The sequence below is a fragment of the Molossus molossus genome, unplaced genomic scaffold (genome assembly GCF_014108415.1).
Source record: "Molossus molossus isolate mMolMol1 unplaced genomic scaffold, mMolMol1.p scaffold_m16_p_4, whole genome shotgun sequence".
Lineage (NCBI taxonomy): Eukaryota > Metazoa > Chordata > Mammalia > Chiroptera > Molossidae > Molossus > Molossus molossus.
Window position 1 is genome coordinate 33837266 of NW_023425377.1, and position 18357 is coordinate 33855622.

The window sequence follows — 18357 nt, forward strand, 5'->3', positions numbered from 1 at the left end:
AATAATAATAAATACTCAGATGAAGTCAAGGATAGGTAGGAAAGTGCCAGAATAACTACACAGATGTAGTCTAGCAAAAGAGGTCCAAAATGGTCCTGGCCAGTTTGGCGCAGCAGTTAAAGAGCATTGGCCTGCAGACCGAAGGGTCTCAGGTCTGATTCCGGGTCAATGGCCATGAACCTGGATTGCAGGTTCAATCCCCAGCCCCAGCTGGGGTCATGCAGGAGGCAACCAATCAATGTTTCACTCTCTCTCCCTACCTCCCTTACACTCTATCTGGAAAAAAAAAAAAAATCAATGAAAAAATAATCCTCAGGTTAGGATTAAAAAAAGACGTCCAAAATGTAATGAATAATACAGAAGATGATAGCGAGATACACACAGAAGTACATCTTTCACGGGCAAGTAAGGGTAGACACTACTACTTTCCTATAGCAAAATTATATTCCTTCACCCAAAATAACTTTAGGAGATAAAATTCATCAGTTCCAAAGTTCCCAGAGGTAATGCTGTTTTACTCCATCATTCCTTTCAAATACTTACTATCATCTCCAACAGGACCTGCTGAACACTGTGCTGGAGGGTCCCGTGCCAGGTCATTCAATTCCTGAAGAAAAAAGAAAAAAGAAATGTATTCAACATAAATCTGTCACCAATTAAGTACAATTTTTCACTGTTACAATATTCTCTGTCCCACCAGTAAAGCTCTTTTAGGAGCACTCCTTCAGAGTCAAAGAGGGGTAGATTAAAGTATTTTAGATTCTTGAATACAATTGTATGTTTTAAATAGTGGATCATTTTTGCTTAGTTTTGTAGGTAAAAATATAAGGAAGGTAAACATGATTACGTACTAGAGAGCCACAAAAACTGTTTTAAAGTAAACACTGCATATATTCGTTTTTAAAACATTCAAGGCCAGTTTTTATTTTTTATTTATTTTCCTTTATTGATTTTATAGAGATAGAAACATCGATGAGAGAGAACTTAAATTGGCCGCCTCCTGCACGCCCCACACTGGGGATCAGGCCCACAACCTGGGCATGTGTCCTGACTGGGAATCAAACTGGTGACCTTTTGTGCGTGGGTTGATGCTCAACCACTGAGCCACACCGGTCGGACTCATGGCCAGTTTTTATACCTCAAAACTATCAGGTTATACTTGGGACAAGCTCTTGAACTCATAAATATTTCTAATTATATCTGATAAGATATTGTTTTCAGATGTTATCTACTACCAGGGTTCCAAAGGTAGTAGAAAAAAATTTTGAAAAGGATATGGATAGCCCTGGCCGGTTTGGCTCAGCGGTTAGAGCATCAGCTGGTGGTCCAGAGAGGCCCGGGTTCAGTTCCCACTAGGGGCACGTACCTTGGTTGCAGTTTGTCCCCAGCCCTGGTTGGGTCGTGGGGGAGGCAGCCACTCGATGTGTCCCTTTCACATCGATGTTTCTCTCTCTCTCTTCCTCTCTCTCCCTTCCTCTCTCTCCCTCCTACTCTGTCTGAACAAAAAATGGAAAAATGTCCTCGGGTGAGGATAAAAAAAAAGGATACAATAAAAAGGTTGGCTGAAGTAATAAAACCCTTCATAAAGTTTTATAATCAGAGATGGATCTACCTATAGTAATACTCTACAACCAGATGCCAGCTTCTTAGCTATTTTAATGTAAGAGCCCACAAACTTGAGATCTGTTACTGGACGGGCATGCCAGAAAAACCACAAGGCAGGAAATCATACTGTATTTCCCTTCCTCTTAGCTTGGTATTTGAAATACAATCAAGCTCTGGGAAAGAACTAGTTTTAAATTTTATTTTAGAACTATTAACAGTAAAAACAGTAAAATCTAATATTTTTTAAGTACAATAAAGACTATTTAGAATCTTAGTAATGAGTTGATAAAGGTATGGTTTTCAATATTCTAAATATTATACACTTTTTTTTTTATCCTCACCCGAGGACATTTTTCCATTTTTTGTTCAGATAGAGTGGGAGGAAGGGAGAGGAAGAGAGAGAGAGAGAGAGAGAGAGAGAGAGAGAGAGAAACATCGACGTGAAAGAGACACATCGAGTGGCTGTCACCCGCACGACCAACCAGGGCCGGGGACAAACTGCAACTGAGGTACGTGCCCTTAGCGGGAACTGAACCCGGGTCTCTCTGGACCGCAGGCTGACGCTCTAACCGCTGAGCCAAACCGGCTAGGGCTAAATATTATATACTTTTAAATTTGCAGTACCATAGTTATCTCTGTCAGTCCTTTCCTCTGAGTTAACTTATTCACCCAGTCATTTTGGTACATTCAATTATTCTGTTTTATCCTATCTGTAAACTTGGAGGACTGAAAGCATGAAAGTACAGAAATAAAGTTTTTCTTTTTAAAGTGCTGAGAGAGCCTGGCCAGTGCGCTCAGTGGTTGGGCATTCAGCCATGCACCAAAAAAGTTGCCAGTCAACGCCCAGATTGTGGGCCAAATCCCCAGAATGGGGCATGTAGGAGGCAGCCTATCAATGTTCTCGCTCATCGATGTTTCTCTCTCTCTCTCTCTCCCTTCCTCTCTCTCTCTCTCTCTCTCTCTCTAATAAAAAAAATTTTTTTAAAAAGTAAAGTGCTGAGATTGAGATAAATATTTAACAATATTTACCTTCTCAAATATCTCAATTTTTGGATTTTGTACATCTCTCTCTACAACAGAGTATTCCTTGCCCACTCAAGAAAAAATAACCTATATACAATGTCCATTCCCAAATGTTCGTAATTAAGGTCATATGACCAAGAATGCTTCCTTGATTTAAAACAAAAAAATTAGCAATTTCTTTGGACTAATATAGCAATAGATTGCTATTAAAATATAATTTGGTCCTGGCCAATGTGGCTAGGTTGTGGATGGAGCAACATCCTGTATACTGATTCCTAGTCAGGGCATGTACAGAAGGCAACCAATCAACGTTCTCTCTCACATGGATGTTTCCCTTCCTCTCCCAACCCCCTTACCCTCTCCCTAAAATCAATAAGTGCATGCGCGCGCACGCATGCACGCACGCACACACACACACACACACAAGTTGAATTGAACAAGCTGTGCTGAAGTTCTGCCATGTTCATCAAATAAAATTTTACTTGTGATTTATCCTTAATATTTTGCTGCTTTCGAACTAAGTCACCTTCTTCCATATTGAATGACATCAAGATTTAACAATGAAAGCTGCCCTGGCCGGTTTGGCGCAGCGATTGGAGCGTCGGCCTGCGGTCTGGAGAGACCCGGGTCCGGTTCCCGCTAAGGGCACGTACCTCGGTGCAGTTTGTCCCCGGCCCTGGTTGGTCGTGCGGGTGGCAGCCACTCGATGTGTCCCTTCACATAGATGTTTCTCTCTCTCTCTCCCTCCCGCTCTATCTGAACAAAAAATGGAAAAATGTCCTCGGGTGAGGATAAAAAAAAAAAAAAAACAATGAAAGCTAAATTTATTTAAGATCCATTAACCTAACCCAAACTTAGGCTAATAGATATTTAACACACTCAATTCAACACTTCCTTAGTTCAAGGCACAGATATGGATTAATCTCACAAGCATAATGCTAAGTGAAAAAAAGTCAGACATAAAAAGACTGCATTCTGTTGGGGGGGGATTACCTTTTGTATGATTCCATTGATATGACATTCTAGAAGAGGCAAACTTACATTGACAGAGAACATCAATAATAGTTTATAGGGAGGGAGAAAGTTGGAGGGACTAACTATAAAAGAACATAATGAAACTGTGGGGGGTAATGGAAATGTTTTATATCCTGACTTTGGTTGAGATTGCACAATTGTGTGTATTTATTTATATCAAAACTCAAACTGATATTTACAATTGTTGAATTTTACTGTATGTATTTCAAAGATGTTTTATTTTTAAAAAGCATATATCCAACTATCTTTGTATATGCATGAAATATCTCTGAAGAAATGCAAAAAATAGATAATAGTGCTTGCCTTCAGGAAGGAAAGCTTGCTTAGGGAGGGATGAGAATGAGAACTGTATATATTCCTTTTATACCTTCTAAATTTTACAAATTTATTTATTTTCTATTTGAAAAATAAATTACCAGTTCCTGATTGTAAATTTGAATTAAAACACTTATTAAAAGTTATAACCATCTGTAGAATAGAAAAAAAACAAAAACAAGACTGAATAAAAACAAAAATTACAAAATTTGATATCTCTGCATCAAGATAAATATGAAGCTAAATCTTAAATTTTAATAAAGGCACTGATTTAGATAGATCACTTGGGCAGAAAAAATACCCCAATAAATCAGGCTGCTTTTGTTTAACAGTTGGCTTTACCATTTGGTTTTATACCTATACATTAACTTCAACTTTTTATTCTAAAAGAAACATTACTAGGAGTAGGGCTAGGACAAAACAAAAAACCAAGTAATTCTTCTATTTATTAAAAAACTTCTTTTCGACTTCCGGTCAAGATGGCGGCGTAGGTAAATGCGGTATCGCGTCCTCCCACAACCACATCAAAGTTACAACTAAACTACAGAACAACCATCATTCAAAACCGCCTGAAATCAAGCTGAATGGAAGTCGTACAACTACGGAATTAAAAAAAAAAAAGCAGCTACATCCAGACTGGTAGGACGGGCGGCGCGGCGTGAGGGGTGGCGGCAGCGGCGAGACGGGCTGGTCCCACACCCAAGCGTGGTGGATAAAAATCAGGAGGCTCCCACGGCTGGGAAGGTTCTTCTTGAGGACTGAGGGGTCCCCGTCCCACACCAGGGGCCCCATTCAGGGTTCCAGTGCCAGGAAGAGAAGTCCCCATAACTTCTGGCAGGAAAAACCAGCGGGAACTGAGGCTCAGGGAAGCTGACCTGGCTGGAGCCCCAGGCAGCTCCTTAAAGGGCATGCACACGAACTTATCGGACTCTCTCCCTCTAAGCTAGGAGGGGAGGCAGCTCGAGGGGCGCCAGAGACATACTACAGGGAAGAACTGGGCTGTTTGGCACTGGAGTGAGGGCTGGAGAGGGGGCTTCCTCAGGGACAAACGTGCTGTAAGAGGCCTTTGTTCCTTTGGTGAGCCCTTCCCGGAGGCGGCAGACAGAAGCCATATCTGGGACTCCAGCAACCTGGCTCACACTGGTAGCCCCGCCCTGCTGACTCCCTGAGGCCCCGCCCCACCCCACCCACCCAGCTTTCAAGCCCCCCCAAGCTGTTGCCACTTGCTTAACCATAGGATTGGCCGGTCTTGGATCCTGCTTCAGGTTTTTCCTAAATTCTATCAAACGAGCAACATCGGGGTCTCAGCGAGCCCCATACCTCTCATTAAGTAATACACAGAAACAAACACAGGGAGGCAGCCAAAATGAGGATACAAAGAAACAGGTCCCAAATGAAAGAGCAGAACAAAACCCCAATAAAAGAACTAAGCGAAAGGGAGATAAGCAACCTAACAGATACTGAGTTCAAAATACTGCTTATAAGGATGCTCAATGAACTTAGTGAGAACCTCAGTGAACTTAGGGAGGGCCTCAAGAGCATAAAAAAGGACCAGTTAGAAATCATGGATACACAGTTAGAATTAAAGGAGGCATTAACTGAAATAAAGAATAATTTACACAGCTTCAATAATAGAGTATGTGAATCCAAGGAGCAAACCATCGATTTGGAATATAAGGAAGCAAAAAATGCCCAATCAGAACAGCAAAAAGAAAAAAGAATCCAAAAAAATGAGGATAGTGTAAGGAGCCTCTGGGACAACTTCAAGCGTGCCAACATTCGCATCTTGGGGTGTCAGAAGGAGAAGAGAGAGAACAAGAAATCGAAAACCTGTTTGAAACAATAATGGCAGAAAACTTTCCTAACTTGGTGAAGGAAACAGACATACAAGTCCAGGAAGCACAGAGAGTCCCAAACAAGAGGAACCCCAAGAGGCACACACCAAGACACATCATCATCAAAATGCAAAAGGTTCAAGACAAAGAGAGAATATTAAAAGCAGCAAGAGAAAGGCAGCTAGTTACCTACAAGGGAGTACCCATTAGGCTGTCAGCTGATTTCTCAAAAGAAACTTTGCAGGCCAGAAGGGAGTGGCAAGAAATATTCAGAGTGATGAAAACCAAGAACCTACAACCAAAATCACTCTATCCTGCAAAGCTGTCATTTAGAACTGATGGACATATAAAAACTTTCCCAGACAAGAAAAAGTTAAAGGAGTTCATCACTACCAAACCGTTATTATATGAAATGATGACGGTTGAAGAAAAAGATAAAATGTATGAACAAACAAAATGGCAATGAATACATATCTATCAACAATGGAATCTACAAACAAAATGAACAGGAAGAACAGAAACATTCTCATAGATACAGAGAACATTTTGTTGGTTGCCAGTTGGGAAGGGGGTTGGGGGAATGGGTGAAAAAGGTGAAGGGATTAAGAAGCACAAATTCATTGCTAGACTGACAAACCTCAAAAAGAAAGGGGTTGGGGGGGGTGGAAAGAAATAAACCAAAGAACTTATATGCATAACCAATAGACACAGACAATAGTGTGGGAAAAGGTGGAAGGGGGGCGGGAGTGGGGAGGAGGGGGTCAATGGGGGAAAAATGTGGAACATCTGTAATACATTTTACATCCAAAAATAAAGATTTGAAGAAAAAAAAAAAACTTCTTTTCTGTAGAAAGAGCAAGAGAAGCGCTGGCCAGTTTGGCTCAGCGGTTAGAGCGTCGGCCTGCGGGTCCGGAGAGACCCGGGTTCGGTTCCCGCTAAGGGCACGTACTTCGGTTGCAGTTTGTCCCCGGCCCTGGTTGGTCGTGCGGGTGGCAGCCACTCGATGTGTCCCTTCACGTCGATGTTTCTCTCTCTCCTTTCCTCTCTCTCCCTCCCACTCTATCTGTACAGAAAATGGAAAAAATATCCTCGGGTGAGGATTAAAAAAGAAAAAAAAAAAGAAAGAGCAAGAGAAGTAAAAGTATATATAATTATATTTAGAAAAGAGGGAGAAGAGAACTTTGACAGGGTAGAGAATCCCCAATTCCTAAAAAGATTTTATATTCTAACTTTCCTTAAAATCTTTAAAAAGTACTAAAATTCTTATTTTGGGAGCAAATTATGGATTTTAATGAATAGTTCTCAATTTAAAAATTTTATTTGAGCCCTGGCCAGTTTGGCTCAGCAGTTAGAGCGTCAGCCCGCGGACCAGAGAGTCCCAGGTTCGGTTCCCGCTAAGGGCCCGTACCTCGGTTGCAGTTTGTCCCCAGCCCTGGTTGGGGTCATGTGGGTGGCAACTACTCAATGTGTCTCTCTCTCACATCGATGCTTCTCTCTCTCTCTTCCTCCCTCTCTCCCGCCCACTCTATCTGAACATAAATGCAAAAATGTCCTCGGGTGATTAAAAAAAATTTTTTTATTTGATGTTGCATATGCCCCTTGTTTCTAGGTATATAAAACTAATAATTTTAAAAATTAAGGGTTATAAACAACTTTGATTCTCTACAAACTTTCCCAAGTGTTTCTCATCTTAATTCAAACAGCCTCAAAACCTTATACTAATTTGAACTTTCTATTTTATTTATTTTTATTTATTTATTTATTTTTATCCTCACCCGAGGACATTTTCTAATTTTTTTGTTCGGGTAGAGTGGGAGGAAGAGAGAGGAACAGAGAGAGAGAGAGAGAGAGAGAGAAACATCGATGTGAAAGGAACACATCGAGTGGCTGCCACCCACACGACCGACCAGGGCTGGGGACAAACTGCAACTGAGGTACGCGCCCTCAGCGGGAACCGAACCCGGGTCTCTCAGGACCGCAGGTCGACACTCTAACTGCTGAGCCAAACTGGCCAGGGCTCTATTTTATTTTTTAATATGATTTTTTAATTGATTTTCTGGTTTTTAGAGAGGGAGAGAGAGATAAAAACGATGAGAGAGAAACATCAACATCGACTGGTTGCTTCTGGCATAATCCTAACTTGAGCCAGGGATGGAACCTGTAACTGGAGGTATATGCCTTTGACCAGGGATCAAATCCCAAACTCCTCAGTCTGTGGGCCAACACCCTAACCAGTGACCCAAACTGGCCAGGGCTGCAGGGAGATCTTTATGCTGCAAATATTGAAAACTAACCATCTCTTGTGTAAGTATATTAATAAAAATAAGTACCATAAGGATTATAATGGTTATTCTATAGCTTGTTTATTCTTGCTGATATCAGTAGGGGTAATAAGCAGAATTCAGGTCTTTTAAGTCTTAATTCTTTGATGTTTTTGCATTATTTTGCTCTTAGGTAACTTTAAGCATGTCATTCAACTTCTCCAGATCACAGTTTTCACATCTGTAAAACAAGGAAGTTAAACTAAAACAGAAGTTTACACAGCATAGTTTGGTTACAGGTTTAGGGGTCAAATAAGTTTTGGAAATGGAATGTTATAATCCACATCCTCATAAGAACATTCAAGATTTTATCCCTGGCCGGTTTGGCTCAGCGGTTGGAGCATCAGCCTGCGGTCCAGAGAGACCCGGGTTCGGTTCCCGCTAAGGGCGCGTACCTTGGTTTTAGTTTGTCCCCAGCCCTGGTTGATCATGCGGGTGGCAGCCACTCAAGGTGTCTCTTTCATGTCAATGTGCCCCCCACACACGCACTCTATCTGAACAAGAAACGAAAAAATGTCCTCGGGTGAGGATTAAAAAAAAAAAGAGTATTCAAGATTTTAAAGAAGTCTTGTATAAAGAAAATACTATTGTTTGGACTCAGAACCAGGATTTGCCTTTTTCCCTGGCCCACTCATCCTACACCACCTTCCCCATTCAAAATTTTATTCTCACAAAAGGCCTAATATCTACAGGAAAGGCAGAAATAAATCTGAAAGAATCAAGAAAAAAATATTTTTTTATCGTAAATGAAGAAATGTTATTGTTTTAGAATAAAAGCCTTTCAAGCATGATATAGAGATATCTACACAATGTGGCTAAAATTCTCCTAGAGTTACTTCTCATATCTGTATCTTGTCTCCTCCATCTAGATTATAAATAACTCCAAAGTAATTTTTCCCCATTTTTCACACATAAAATTTAACGATATATCCATCTTTAAGTGTATATGTTACTGGTATTAAATACATTCATAGCCCTGGCCGGTTTGGCTCAGCGGTTAGAGCGTCGGCCTGCGGTCCTGAGAGACCCAGGTTCGGTTCCCGCTAAGGGCGCGTACCTCGGTTGCAGTTTGTCCCTGGCCCTGGTCGGTCGTGTGGGTGGCAGCCACTCGATGTGTCCCTTTCACATCGATGTTTCTCTCTCTCTCTGTTCCTCTCTCTCCCTCCCGCTCTACCTGAACAAAAAACAAAAAAATGTCCTCGGGTGAGGATAAAAAAAAAAAAAAAAATACATTCATAATGTTGTGCTAAAAGTGTTTTAAGAGAATGTTTATAGAAAAGAAAGCTCACATATGAGTGACGTATTGGGTACGGTTAATACAACATAAATTCCCTTTCCAAAGTAGAATACGTTTCCATTAATTTTCACAAAGGAATTCTTTTTTTGTTGTTGTTAATCCTCACCCAAGGATACTTTTACATGGATTTTTAGATAGAGTAGGAGGGAGGAAGGGAGAAATGGAGAAAGAGAGAGAAATATCGATGTGAAAGACAGACATTGATTGCCTCCCATGCATGCCCCAACTGGGAATGGGGATCAAACCTGCAACCCAGGTATGTGCCCTTGACCAGGAAATCGAACCGGAGACCCTTCATCCTCAAGCCAACACTCTAACTGCTGAGCCAATCGGCCAGGGCAGGATTTTTTTTAAAAAATTATTTGTGACAAGTTCCAAGAAATCCATACAAATGCTATTTTATATATAACAATGTTGATAGCTTCCAGCCATGATCAAATATATAGTTGATGTGTCTCTAGCTTAAAACAGTTTTTCTAGGTAAAAAGGGGAAAAAAATACTTTTCTTATGAAGCACATACCTTTTAAGTGGGAAATGATAATGCTATACAAACACAACACAAAATTTTTCACTTATATAATCCTATCTGTTGTGCCAAAAAATTTAGCGCCCTGGCTGGTGTTCTTAGTAGTTAGAGCACCAGCCCTCTCACAGAAGGGTCATGGGTTCAATTCCTGGTCAAGGGCATGTACCTGATTTGCAGGTTTGATCCCCAGTCCTGGTGGGGGCATGTATGGGAGGCAACCAGTTGATGTCTCTCTCTCATATCGTTGTTTCTTTCTCCCCCTCTCTCAATGGAAAAAGTATCCTTGAGTGAAGATTAAAAAACAGGAAAGGCTAGACCCCAGTTTATTTTTGTCTATCTTCACAATAGCATGGGTATGGATTTAACACACAACAGTAAATCCTTGCAACTGAAAAGATTAGTGCTCACATACTACTTTTTTTTTTTTTTTTTTTTTTTTTTTTTTTTTTTTTTAATCCTCATCCGAGGACATTTTTCCATTTTTTGTACAGACAGTGTGGGAGGGAGAGAGAGGAAGAGAGAGAGAGGGAAACATCGATGCGAAAGGGACACATCGAGTGGCTGCCACCCGCACGACCCACCAGGGCCGGGGACAAACTGCAACCAAGGTACATGCCCTTAGCGGGAACCGAACCCGGGTCTCTCCGGACCGCAGGCGGACGCTCTAACCGCTGAGCCAAACCGGCCAGGGCTCACATACTACTTTTTATGGTGAAAAAAATCTATTTTTAATTTCTCATAGATATATCCTTCTTTCTCCAAGCAACTATAATATTCATTAACTGTTACACAAATCTAGTACATATATGGTACTGTACAGTAATATTTCATGTTCAACTTTTTATCCTTAACTAGCAAAAGTTAGTTTCTGTATACCCTCACCTCCATCCCTTGAATGCTTAATTATAAAGTCCTTGAGTGAGAGACAAGTTATACTATATTCTTTACTTCATTTGTCAGAAACTGGAACATAAGAGGAACTCAAATGCCTGAACAGTAGATAAAATTCCTTCTCCTTTCAGCTACTGAAGCATTGGTCAATGTTCTTCAACATTTTATGTCCAAAATGGGGATGGCACATAGCCAGGTAAATGGGAAGAGTCTATGTGCTTGCTAATAGATGATAAAGCACCTATGCCAAAAGACTCCACCACTCACTAAGCTGTAAAGAAAATACTGAAATGCTAGGAAAAGAGCTCCCTTCCTGGCATTTGGATAACCATCTGGGTAACCAGGATCCTTCCACACCAGCTGATTCCTTAGTTAACAACTACAATTGACCCTTGAACAACACAAGGGTTAGTATAACTTCTGACTTGCTAAAACTTAACTAGTAAAAGCCTACTGCGGATTGGAAGAATTACCATAACATAAACAGTCAATAACACATAATTTGTGTGTTATATGTATTCTATACTGTATTCTTATAAAAGTAAGCTAGAGAAAACAAAATGTTATTAAGGAAATCATAAGCAAGAGAAAATACCATTTACAGTACTGCTATTTATTGGAAAAAATCCACATATAAGTGGACCCCCACAGTTCAAACCTGTGTTGTGTAAGGGTCAACTATACAAACTAGAAATCTAAAGAACTTAATTGTGCCAAGAGTCACTGCCACACTCTTCTATAACACGAATCACCATGTCCCATAGTTCCAAGCTTCACAAAATCAGGGAAATAAATGTATGTTAATATATATCTCATGCTTCTGTGCTACTTAAAATGGCAAGACAATTAGGACATCAAAAAGAGGTATAAATGACATCCCATTTCCCATTATACCTTGCAAAACTCTGCCTCTATCCCCTAAAAAAACCCATACATACTATTTTTAGTAAGTAGCACATGGTTAAGTTTCGGTACTCTGATGTTTTGAAATAAAGTAATACTTCTCAACGGACTTCACTCTTTCAAAGCACAGTTAGTTTCTGTGTCACAAGTCCTCTAACACTAACCTAGAGAGTTCAAAATGATGAATCTTCCCATAGTTGCATCAGTCTTCCTATAGACTGACAATCTCTATGATATAAGACAGGTAGGTGACCAATAGTTAAGTAAGCCATTAAATTTTACTATGCCAGAAGACTGGCTACATATTTGAAAAACAGTCTCATGATAAATCAAAGCACAGAAAATACAATTCAAGCCCTGGCCAGTTTGTTAAGTGGTTAGAGCGTCGGCCCACAAACCAGGGAGTCCCGGGTTCGGTTCCCGCTAAGGGCACGTACTTCGTTTGCAGTTTGTCCCCGGCCCTGGCTGGGGTCGTGTAGATGGCAACCACTTGGTGTGTCTCTCTCATATCGATGTCTCTCTCTCTCTCTTCCTCCCTCCTCTCTCCCTTACGCTCCATCTGCACCTAAGGCAAAAAAAAATTGTCCTCGGGTGAGGATTAAGAAAAAAGAAAAGAAAATACAATTCAAGTTAAAAAAAAAGAGCCTGAACCAAGTCTCAAGTCTGGGATTATAGTTCAGAATAATTATTTAAAACACCAAATGACTTTAGAAAAAGATTTTTGCATCTCCCTGGAACAGTCCAACCTCCAAAACTAGACACTAGACAGTAATAACAAAAGTGTGAATAGGTACATCTGAAGAAATGTCTTTTCAAAATTACATTTTATGTAAGTTGAGAGACAGGAGCTCTTTGCCCACACTGAAATCACTTGAGATGCTATCTAATCAAGTATCTTCTGCATAGTAATAGAAGCATTTATTACTGTCTTGGGAGTGGATATTACAGTATCATGACAATAAGAAAATGAACGGTTTCTGTTTTCCTATGATGAAATTCACACTCTAAACAGATTTCCATTTTATGTGCAGCAAGGGCTGAGAGAGAGAGGATTAGATAAAAAATTCAAGTCCATAGTTAGGCTGGGGAAAGTTATTGGTACCAATAAGTTATTGGTACCAATAAGCATTATCTGTTTAAAAAACACTTCATACGCCTGGCAATGTGGCTCAGTGGTTGAGCGTAGACCTATGCACCAGGAGGCTGCCAGTTGGGGCACATGTCCAGGTTGTGGGCTCAATCCCCACTGGGGGGCAGCCAATCGATGTTTTTATCACTCTCCCTCTCCCTTCCTCTCTCTGAAATCAATAAACATATATTAAAATAAATAAAATAAAATACTTTATGCCCTGGCCAGTGTGGCTCAGTTGGTTGAGTGTGGTCTCATGCACCAAATGGTTGCTGGTTCGATTCTCAGTCAGGGCACATGCCCAGGTTATGGGCTCAATTCCCCAGTAGGGGGCATACAGGAGACAGCAGATCCATGGTGGTTCTTTCTCCTGGATGTTTCTCTCTTCCTCTCCCTCTCAAAAAAAAAAAAAAAAAAAAAATCAATAACAACATCTAAAAAAACACTTTATACTCCCTGATATTTAGAACAAAGCATAGCACTTGTAAACAGTTTTTAATATGGTAGATCTGACCAATTAACTTAGAGGGAATGCTTAACTCCAATAATCATTACAGTGGTACTACTTAAGAATTCTGAGAGCATTTTTGAGATTAACAAAGAAGAGATGGCAAGCAGAGAATTTCTTTGGTATGAAAACATTATGACTCAAGTTAAAATAAAAAATAAAATAAAAAAAAAGAGCACAGCCTAGTCAGCCTCAAGTTTCCTAATACATGTGTGCTATCAACAAAATGAGTTAAGCCCTGGCCAGTTTGGCTCAGCAGTTAGAGCGTCAACCTGACGTCCCGAGAGACCCAGGTTCGGTCCCCACTAAGGGCATGTACCTGGGTTGCAGTTTATCCCCAGCCCTGGTTGGGTCGTGTGGGTAGCAGCCACTCAATGTGTTCCTTTCACGTTGATGTTTCTTTCTCTCTCTCTCCCACTCTATCTGAACAAAAAAATGGAAAAATGTCCTTGGGTGAGGATAAAAAATAAAATAAAATAAAACAAAATGAATTAAGTGAGAGTCTTGGTAAGAACAAAGCTGGTAATAAATTCTTTCTTCCTGTAACTTAATTTTATCTGACAATTTCAGAACAGAAAGGCATCCAGGAAGACAGCCACTTCCCTGGGTCTTTAGGTTTGTAAAGTCTTACAGGAAAAACTTAAAAGACACAAGGTAAAAAAAAGAAAAAGAACCCAGTGATTACATTTTAATGCTACAAGAAAGAAATAGTTTAATCCCAGTACCTATATGGCTTTTTACAACACTTATATCCTAATATCTTTTATTTATTTATTTTTTTAAAATATGTTTTTATTGATTTTTTTAGAAAGGAAGGAAGAGAGAATTGAACTAGGACCTCTCAGTCCATGGGACCATCACGCTCAATCCACTGAGCCACACGGGCCAGGCAATGCATCTTTTATCTTTTAAATTCCTTTTCCTTAGTCTCCTGGCAATAGGCTGAACAAAACAACTTAGGGGTGGGAGATGGAGAAATGGGGGAAATGGGGAGATGTTTGTCAAAGACTAAAAACTTCTAGTTATCAGATGAACAAGTTCTGGGATCTAATGTACAGTACGGTAAGTACAGTCAATAATATTGTATTATATGTCTGGCCAATGTGGCTCAGTGGTTGAGCGTCAACCTATGCATCAAGAGCTCGTGAGTTCAATTCCCAGTCAGAGCACAAGCCCAGGTTGTGGGCCCAGTTGCCAGTGGGGGCATGCAGGAGGTGGCCAGTCAGTGTTCTCTCTCATCGATGTTTCTCTCTCCATCTTCCTTCCTCTCTTTAAAATCAATATAGAAAAAATATTTTTAAAAATAATAATATTGTATTATATACTTGGAACTTGCTGGGAATAGATCTTAAACACACACACACACAAAATGGTAATTATGTGTCGTGATGGAGGTGTTCACTATATGTGCTGTGATGGTGTTGGCTAACACTATGGTGATAATCATTTTGCAATATGTAAGTATCAAACTAACACTGTATACCTTAAACTTAAACAATGGTATATATCACTTATATTTCAATGAAGCTAGAAAAAAATAAACAAAGCAATTTAGTAAGTTATTCTGACCAAGCCCCAAATAAATGGCTAGATTTCTCAAAACAATTGCACTTTGGGGTTTTGCATCCAACAATCCTTTCCCTTCCTCTCTTACTCCTTCCTCTCTTTGCTTTTCATTGACTGGCCAAACAAATCTTCAGAAAACCTTTTTTTAGATCAACACTGAAAATGTTATTTTAATATTACTTAACCATCAAAATTGCTTTTAATGAACCCAAAGAAGTAAAATTCTACCAAATTCAATTTATAACCCATGACTTAATCCAGGAAGTAAATACTATGGTTTTTAAAAAATGTTTTCATTGCCCGGCTGGTGTGGCTCAGTGGACTGAGCATCATCCCATGGACTGAGAGGCCCCGGTTTGATTCCCGGTCAGGGCACATGCCCAAGTTGCAGGCCTGATCCCCAGTGGGGGGAATGCAAGAGGCAGCCAATTGATCTCTCTCTTTCACATCGATGTTTCTCTCTCTCTCTAAAAACAAAAATGTTTTCACTAATTTGAGAGAGAGGGGAAGGAAAAAGAAGAGAGAGAAATATTGACATGAGAGAAATACCACCGCATGTGCCCCAACTGGGAATCAAACCAGCAACCTTTCAGTGCATGGGATAATGCTCAACCAATGAGCCACACTGGCCAGGGCCAACATTTACTACAATTTCCCCTGCAATAAATCATCTCCAAAGATAGCTGCCAACAATTTCTCCTGTCCCTGTATGAACAAATCATTGGAGCATCATCCAGTGTAAGTATACCAAGAGGTGGTGGGTTCAATTCCACGTCAGGGTACATACCCAAGTTGCAAGTTCAATCTCGGCTAGGGCACATGGGGAAGGCAATAATCGATGTTTCTCTCTCTCTGTCTCTCTCTCTCTCAAATCAATAAAAACATGTCCTCAGCTGAGGATTGAAGAAAAAAAAAAATGTAGTAGTCTATTTATTTTCCTTCCCCTTGAATCCAGGCTAGCCATGTGTCTTGCTTCACACACACCAAAAAATGAAGCAAAGGTGACACTGTATCAGTTACAATTTTTCTTCTTTTACTCTCTCAGAGGTCTGAGTCACATAGGAGGTAGTGTCACACTATCTTGCTGAAAGGCCATTTCGGGGAAGGGGGTCACATTCCAGACAACAGTCAACATCAAGGATCTTCTTAGACCTTCTAACCGTGATCGTAGAATATAGCCACAGGAATCATCCTGGCTGACAACACATGAGCCTAGTCAATCCACAGAATCCTGAGAAATAACAAATCGTTGTTTTAAGGCGCTAAATTTGAGTCATTTGTTATACAGCAAACCTAACTGATAATTGTCCCTATAATGTCTCTAAAGAGAATAGGACTCTGAATAATAGATCCTTCCAACAATTACCACCATGGTAGTTTCTCAGCAAAACAATAAAAAATTTCTAATTCTACTAAATACTAAAACAAACAAAAAAACCTACCCTGTTACTGAAAGCTATTGGCCCAAGAGAAATCGTTTTAATATTTTAACATACTGTTAAGGGGGGAAAGTCATAATAAACGTAGTTTATTTCAAGTGATCCATATCCCTTCAGATTTAACATCCTAATATATTGTCTAAGGTCTTTACAACACCAAACAATATTTAATCTTAGCAGGTATAAGTATTTACCTAAAACCTCAAATGATGCAAATAAGCTACCTTGGCTAAATTTAGAAGACAGACATTTTAAATATTTATTTATTGGGGGAGGGGGTTAATTCTTACCCAAGGGTATTTTTTCTTTGATATTTTAGATAGTGTAAGGGCAGTGGGGAGAGAAAGATCCATATGAGAGACATATAAATTGGTTGCCTCCTGCATGACCCCAACAGGGGCCAGGGATTGAACCTGACACCCTTCAGTCCACGGGCCAGTGCTCTGCTAAACCAAACCAGCCAGGGCAGAAGACAGACATTTTTAAATATTTCATATTGATCAGTAAGAAAATCATGAACTACTTCTAAAATATGTAAATGTCCAACACTTTTATCAGCTACATAAAGGTAATTAGATCCACAGGGGTTCTATATTGACTTCTGAAGTACCTGCTACTTTATAATCACAATTCCTAGAAATAAAAATTTTGGTATAACATTACAGCATGTGTTTTAAAATATATACTGGAAGAACCACTGAAACTATCTCAGACTTCAAGGCAAAGTGACAAACATTACTTTTACTCTCTCCCAAAATCCTATTACAATAAGAGAAAATAGATTTTTTTTTTCTTTATTGGTTTTAGAGAGAGAGGAAGGGAGGGGGAGAAAGAGATAGAAACATTAAAGAGAGAAAACATCGACTGGTTGACTCCTGCATGCCCCCCACTAGGGATCAGGCCCACAATCTAGGCATGTGCCCTGACTGGGAATCAAACCAGCGACCTCTTGGTGTATGGGTCAATGCTCAAACACTGAGCAACACCAGCTGGCCTAGATTTTTTTTTTTAAAGCTTAATCTACAAGTACAAAGAATAAGAGAGGAGACAGCAGCAGCAAAACTTCTGGAAGCTAAAAAAACAGACTGATGAGTCACAAGAAGGTGAACGCTAATCCATGGGAAAAACTAAAGAAGAAACCAAATTTAATTTACAAAAGTTCAGAAGTTTATTGGGCAAGCAACGCCTAGCAGCAGGGCTAAAAACTGGAGGACTGCTTGCAAGTCTGTTTAAAGAGATAAGGATACAATCAGCAGTATCTACAAAATGTATTACAGTATACAAAAAGTATATGAAGCCCTGGCCAGTTTGGCTCAGCGCTTAGAGCATCGGCCCGCGGACCATAGAGACCTGGGTTCGGTACCCGCTAAGGGTACGTACCTCGGTTGCAGTTTGTCCCCGGCCCTGGATGGTCGTGTGGGTGGCAGCCACTCGATGTGTCCCTTTCACGTCGATGTTTCTCTCTCTCTCTTCCTCTCTCTCCTTCCCGCTCTACCTGAACAAAAATGGAAAAATGTCCTCGGGTGAGGATTAAAAAAAAAAAAAAAAAAGTATATGAAAAGCACTGGCTTGGTTGGCCATTATCATGTCCCCTTGTAAAGATGCCAGTTAAGTTCCAGGTCTGAGCACATACCAGGAATGAGAGTTCGGTTCCTGGTTGGGGCACTTAGGGAAGGCAACCTATCAATTTTTCTCTCTTACATTGATGTTCCTCTTTTCTCTCCTTTCCTCTCTCTAAGCATGTCCTTGGGTGAGGATTAAAAATAAAAAATTTTTTAAGCATTATGAAGGATAACTAAATATTCACAAAAATTTAAAAGACATCAACCAATTAGTTGACTTTGTTACATTTTGATTCAAACAAACCAAATGCAAAAAAAATCAAATTTGAAAGAGAAAAATTTTAACTAATTTAATATCAGTAAATCATTGTCCATGTTTTTAGATGTAATAATTGTAGTGT

The 18357-nt window shown here is 40.0% G+C and overlaps 1 protein-coding gene across 6 annotated transcripts in view; it reads right to left on the reverse strand.

Moving 5' to 3' along the window:
* The window catches only part of UBE2D2 (ubiquitin conjugating enzyme E2 D2), a 64505-nt gene that overhangs the window by 21697 nt on the left and 24451 nt on the right, over positions 1–18357 (reverse strand). For 4 of the 6 annotated variants that reach the window (XR_004956398.1, XM_036239844.1, XM_036239841.1 and 1 more), the window contains exon 2: positions 544–607. Coding sequence is in view for 5 of the 6 variants with exons in the window: in XM_036239844.1 (XP_036095737.1) it covers positions 544–607 (64 nt within the window). In the remaining variant the exon portion in view is untranslated. Of the gene's footprint in view, positions 1–543; positions 608–8143; positions 8316–8529; positions 8579–18357 lie in introns of those variants that run through there. The other 2 variants (XM_036239842.1, XM_036239843.1) reach the window with 2 other exon arrangements.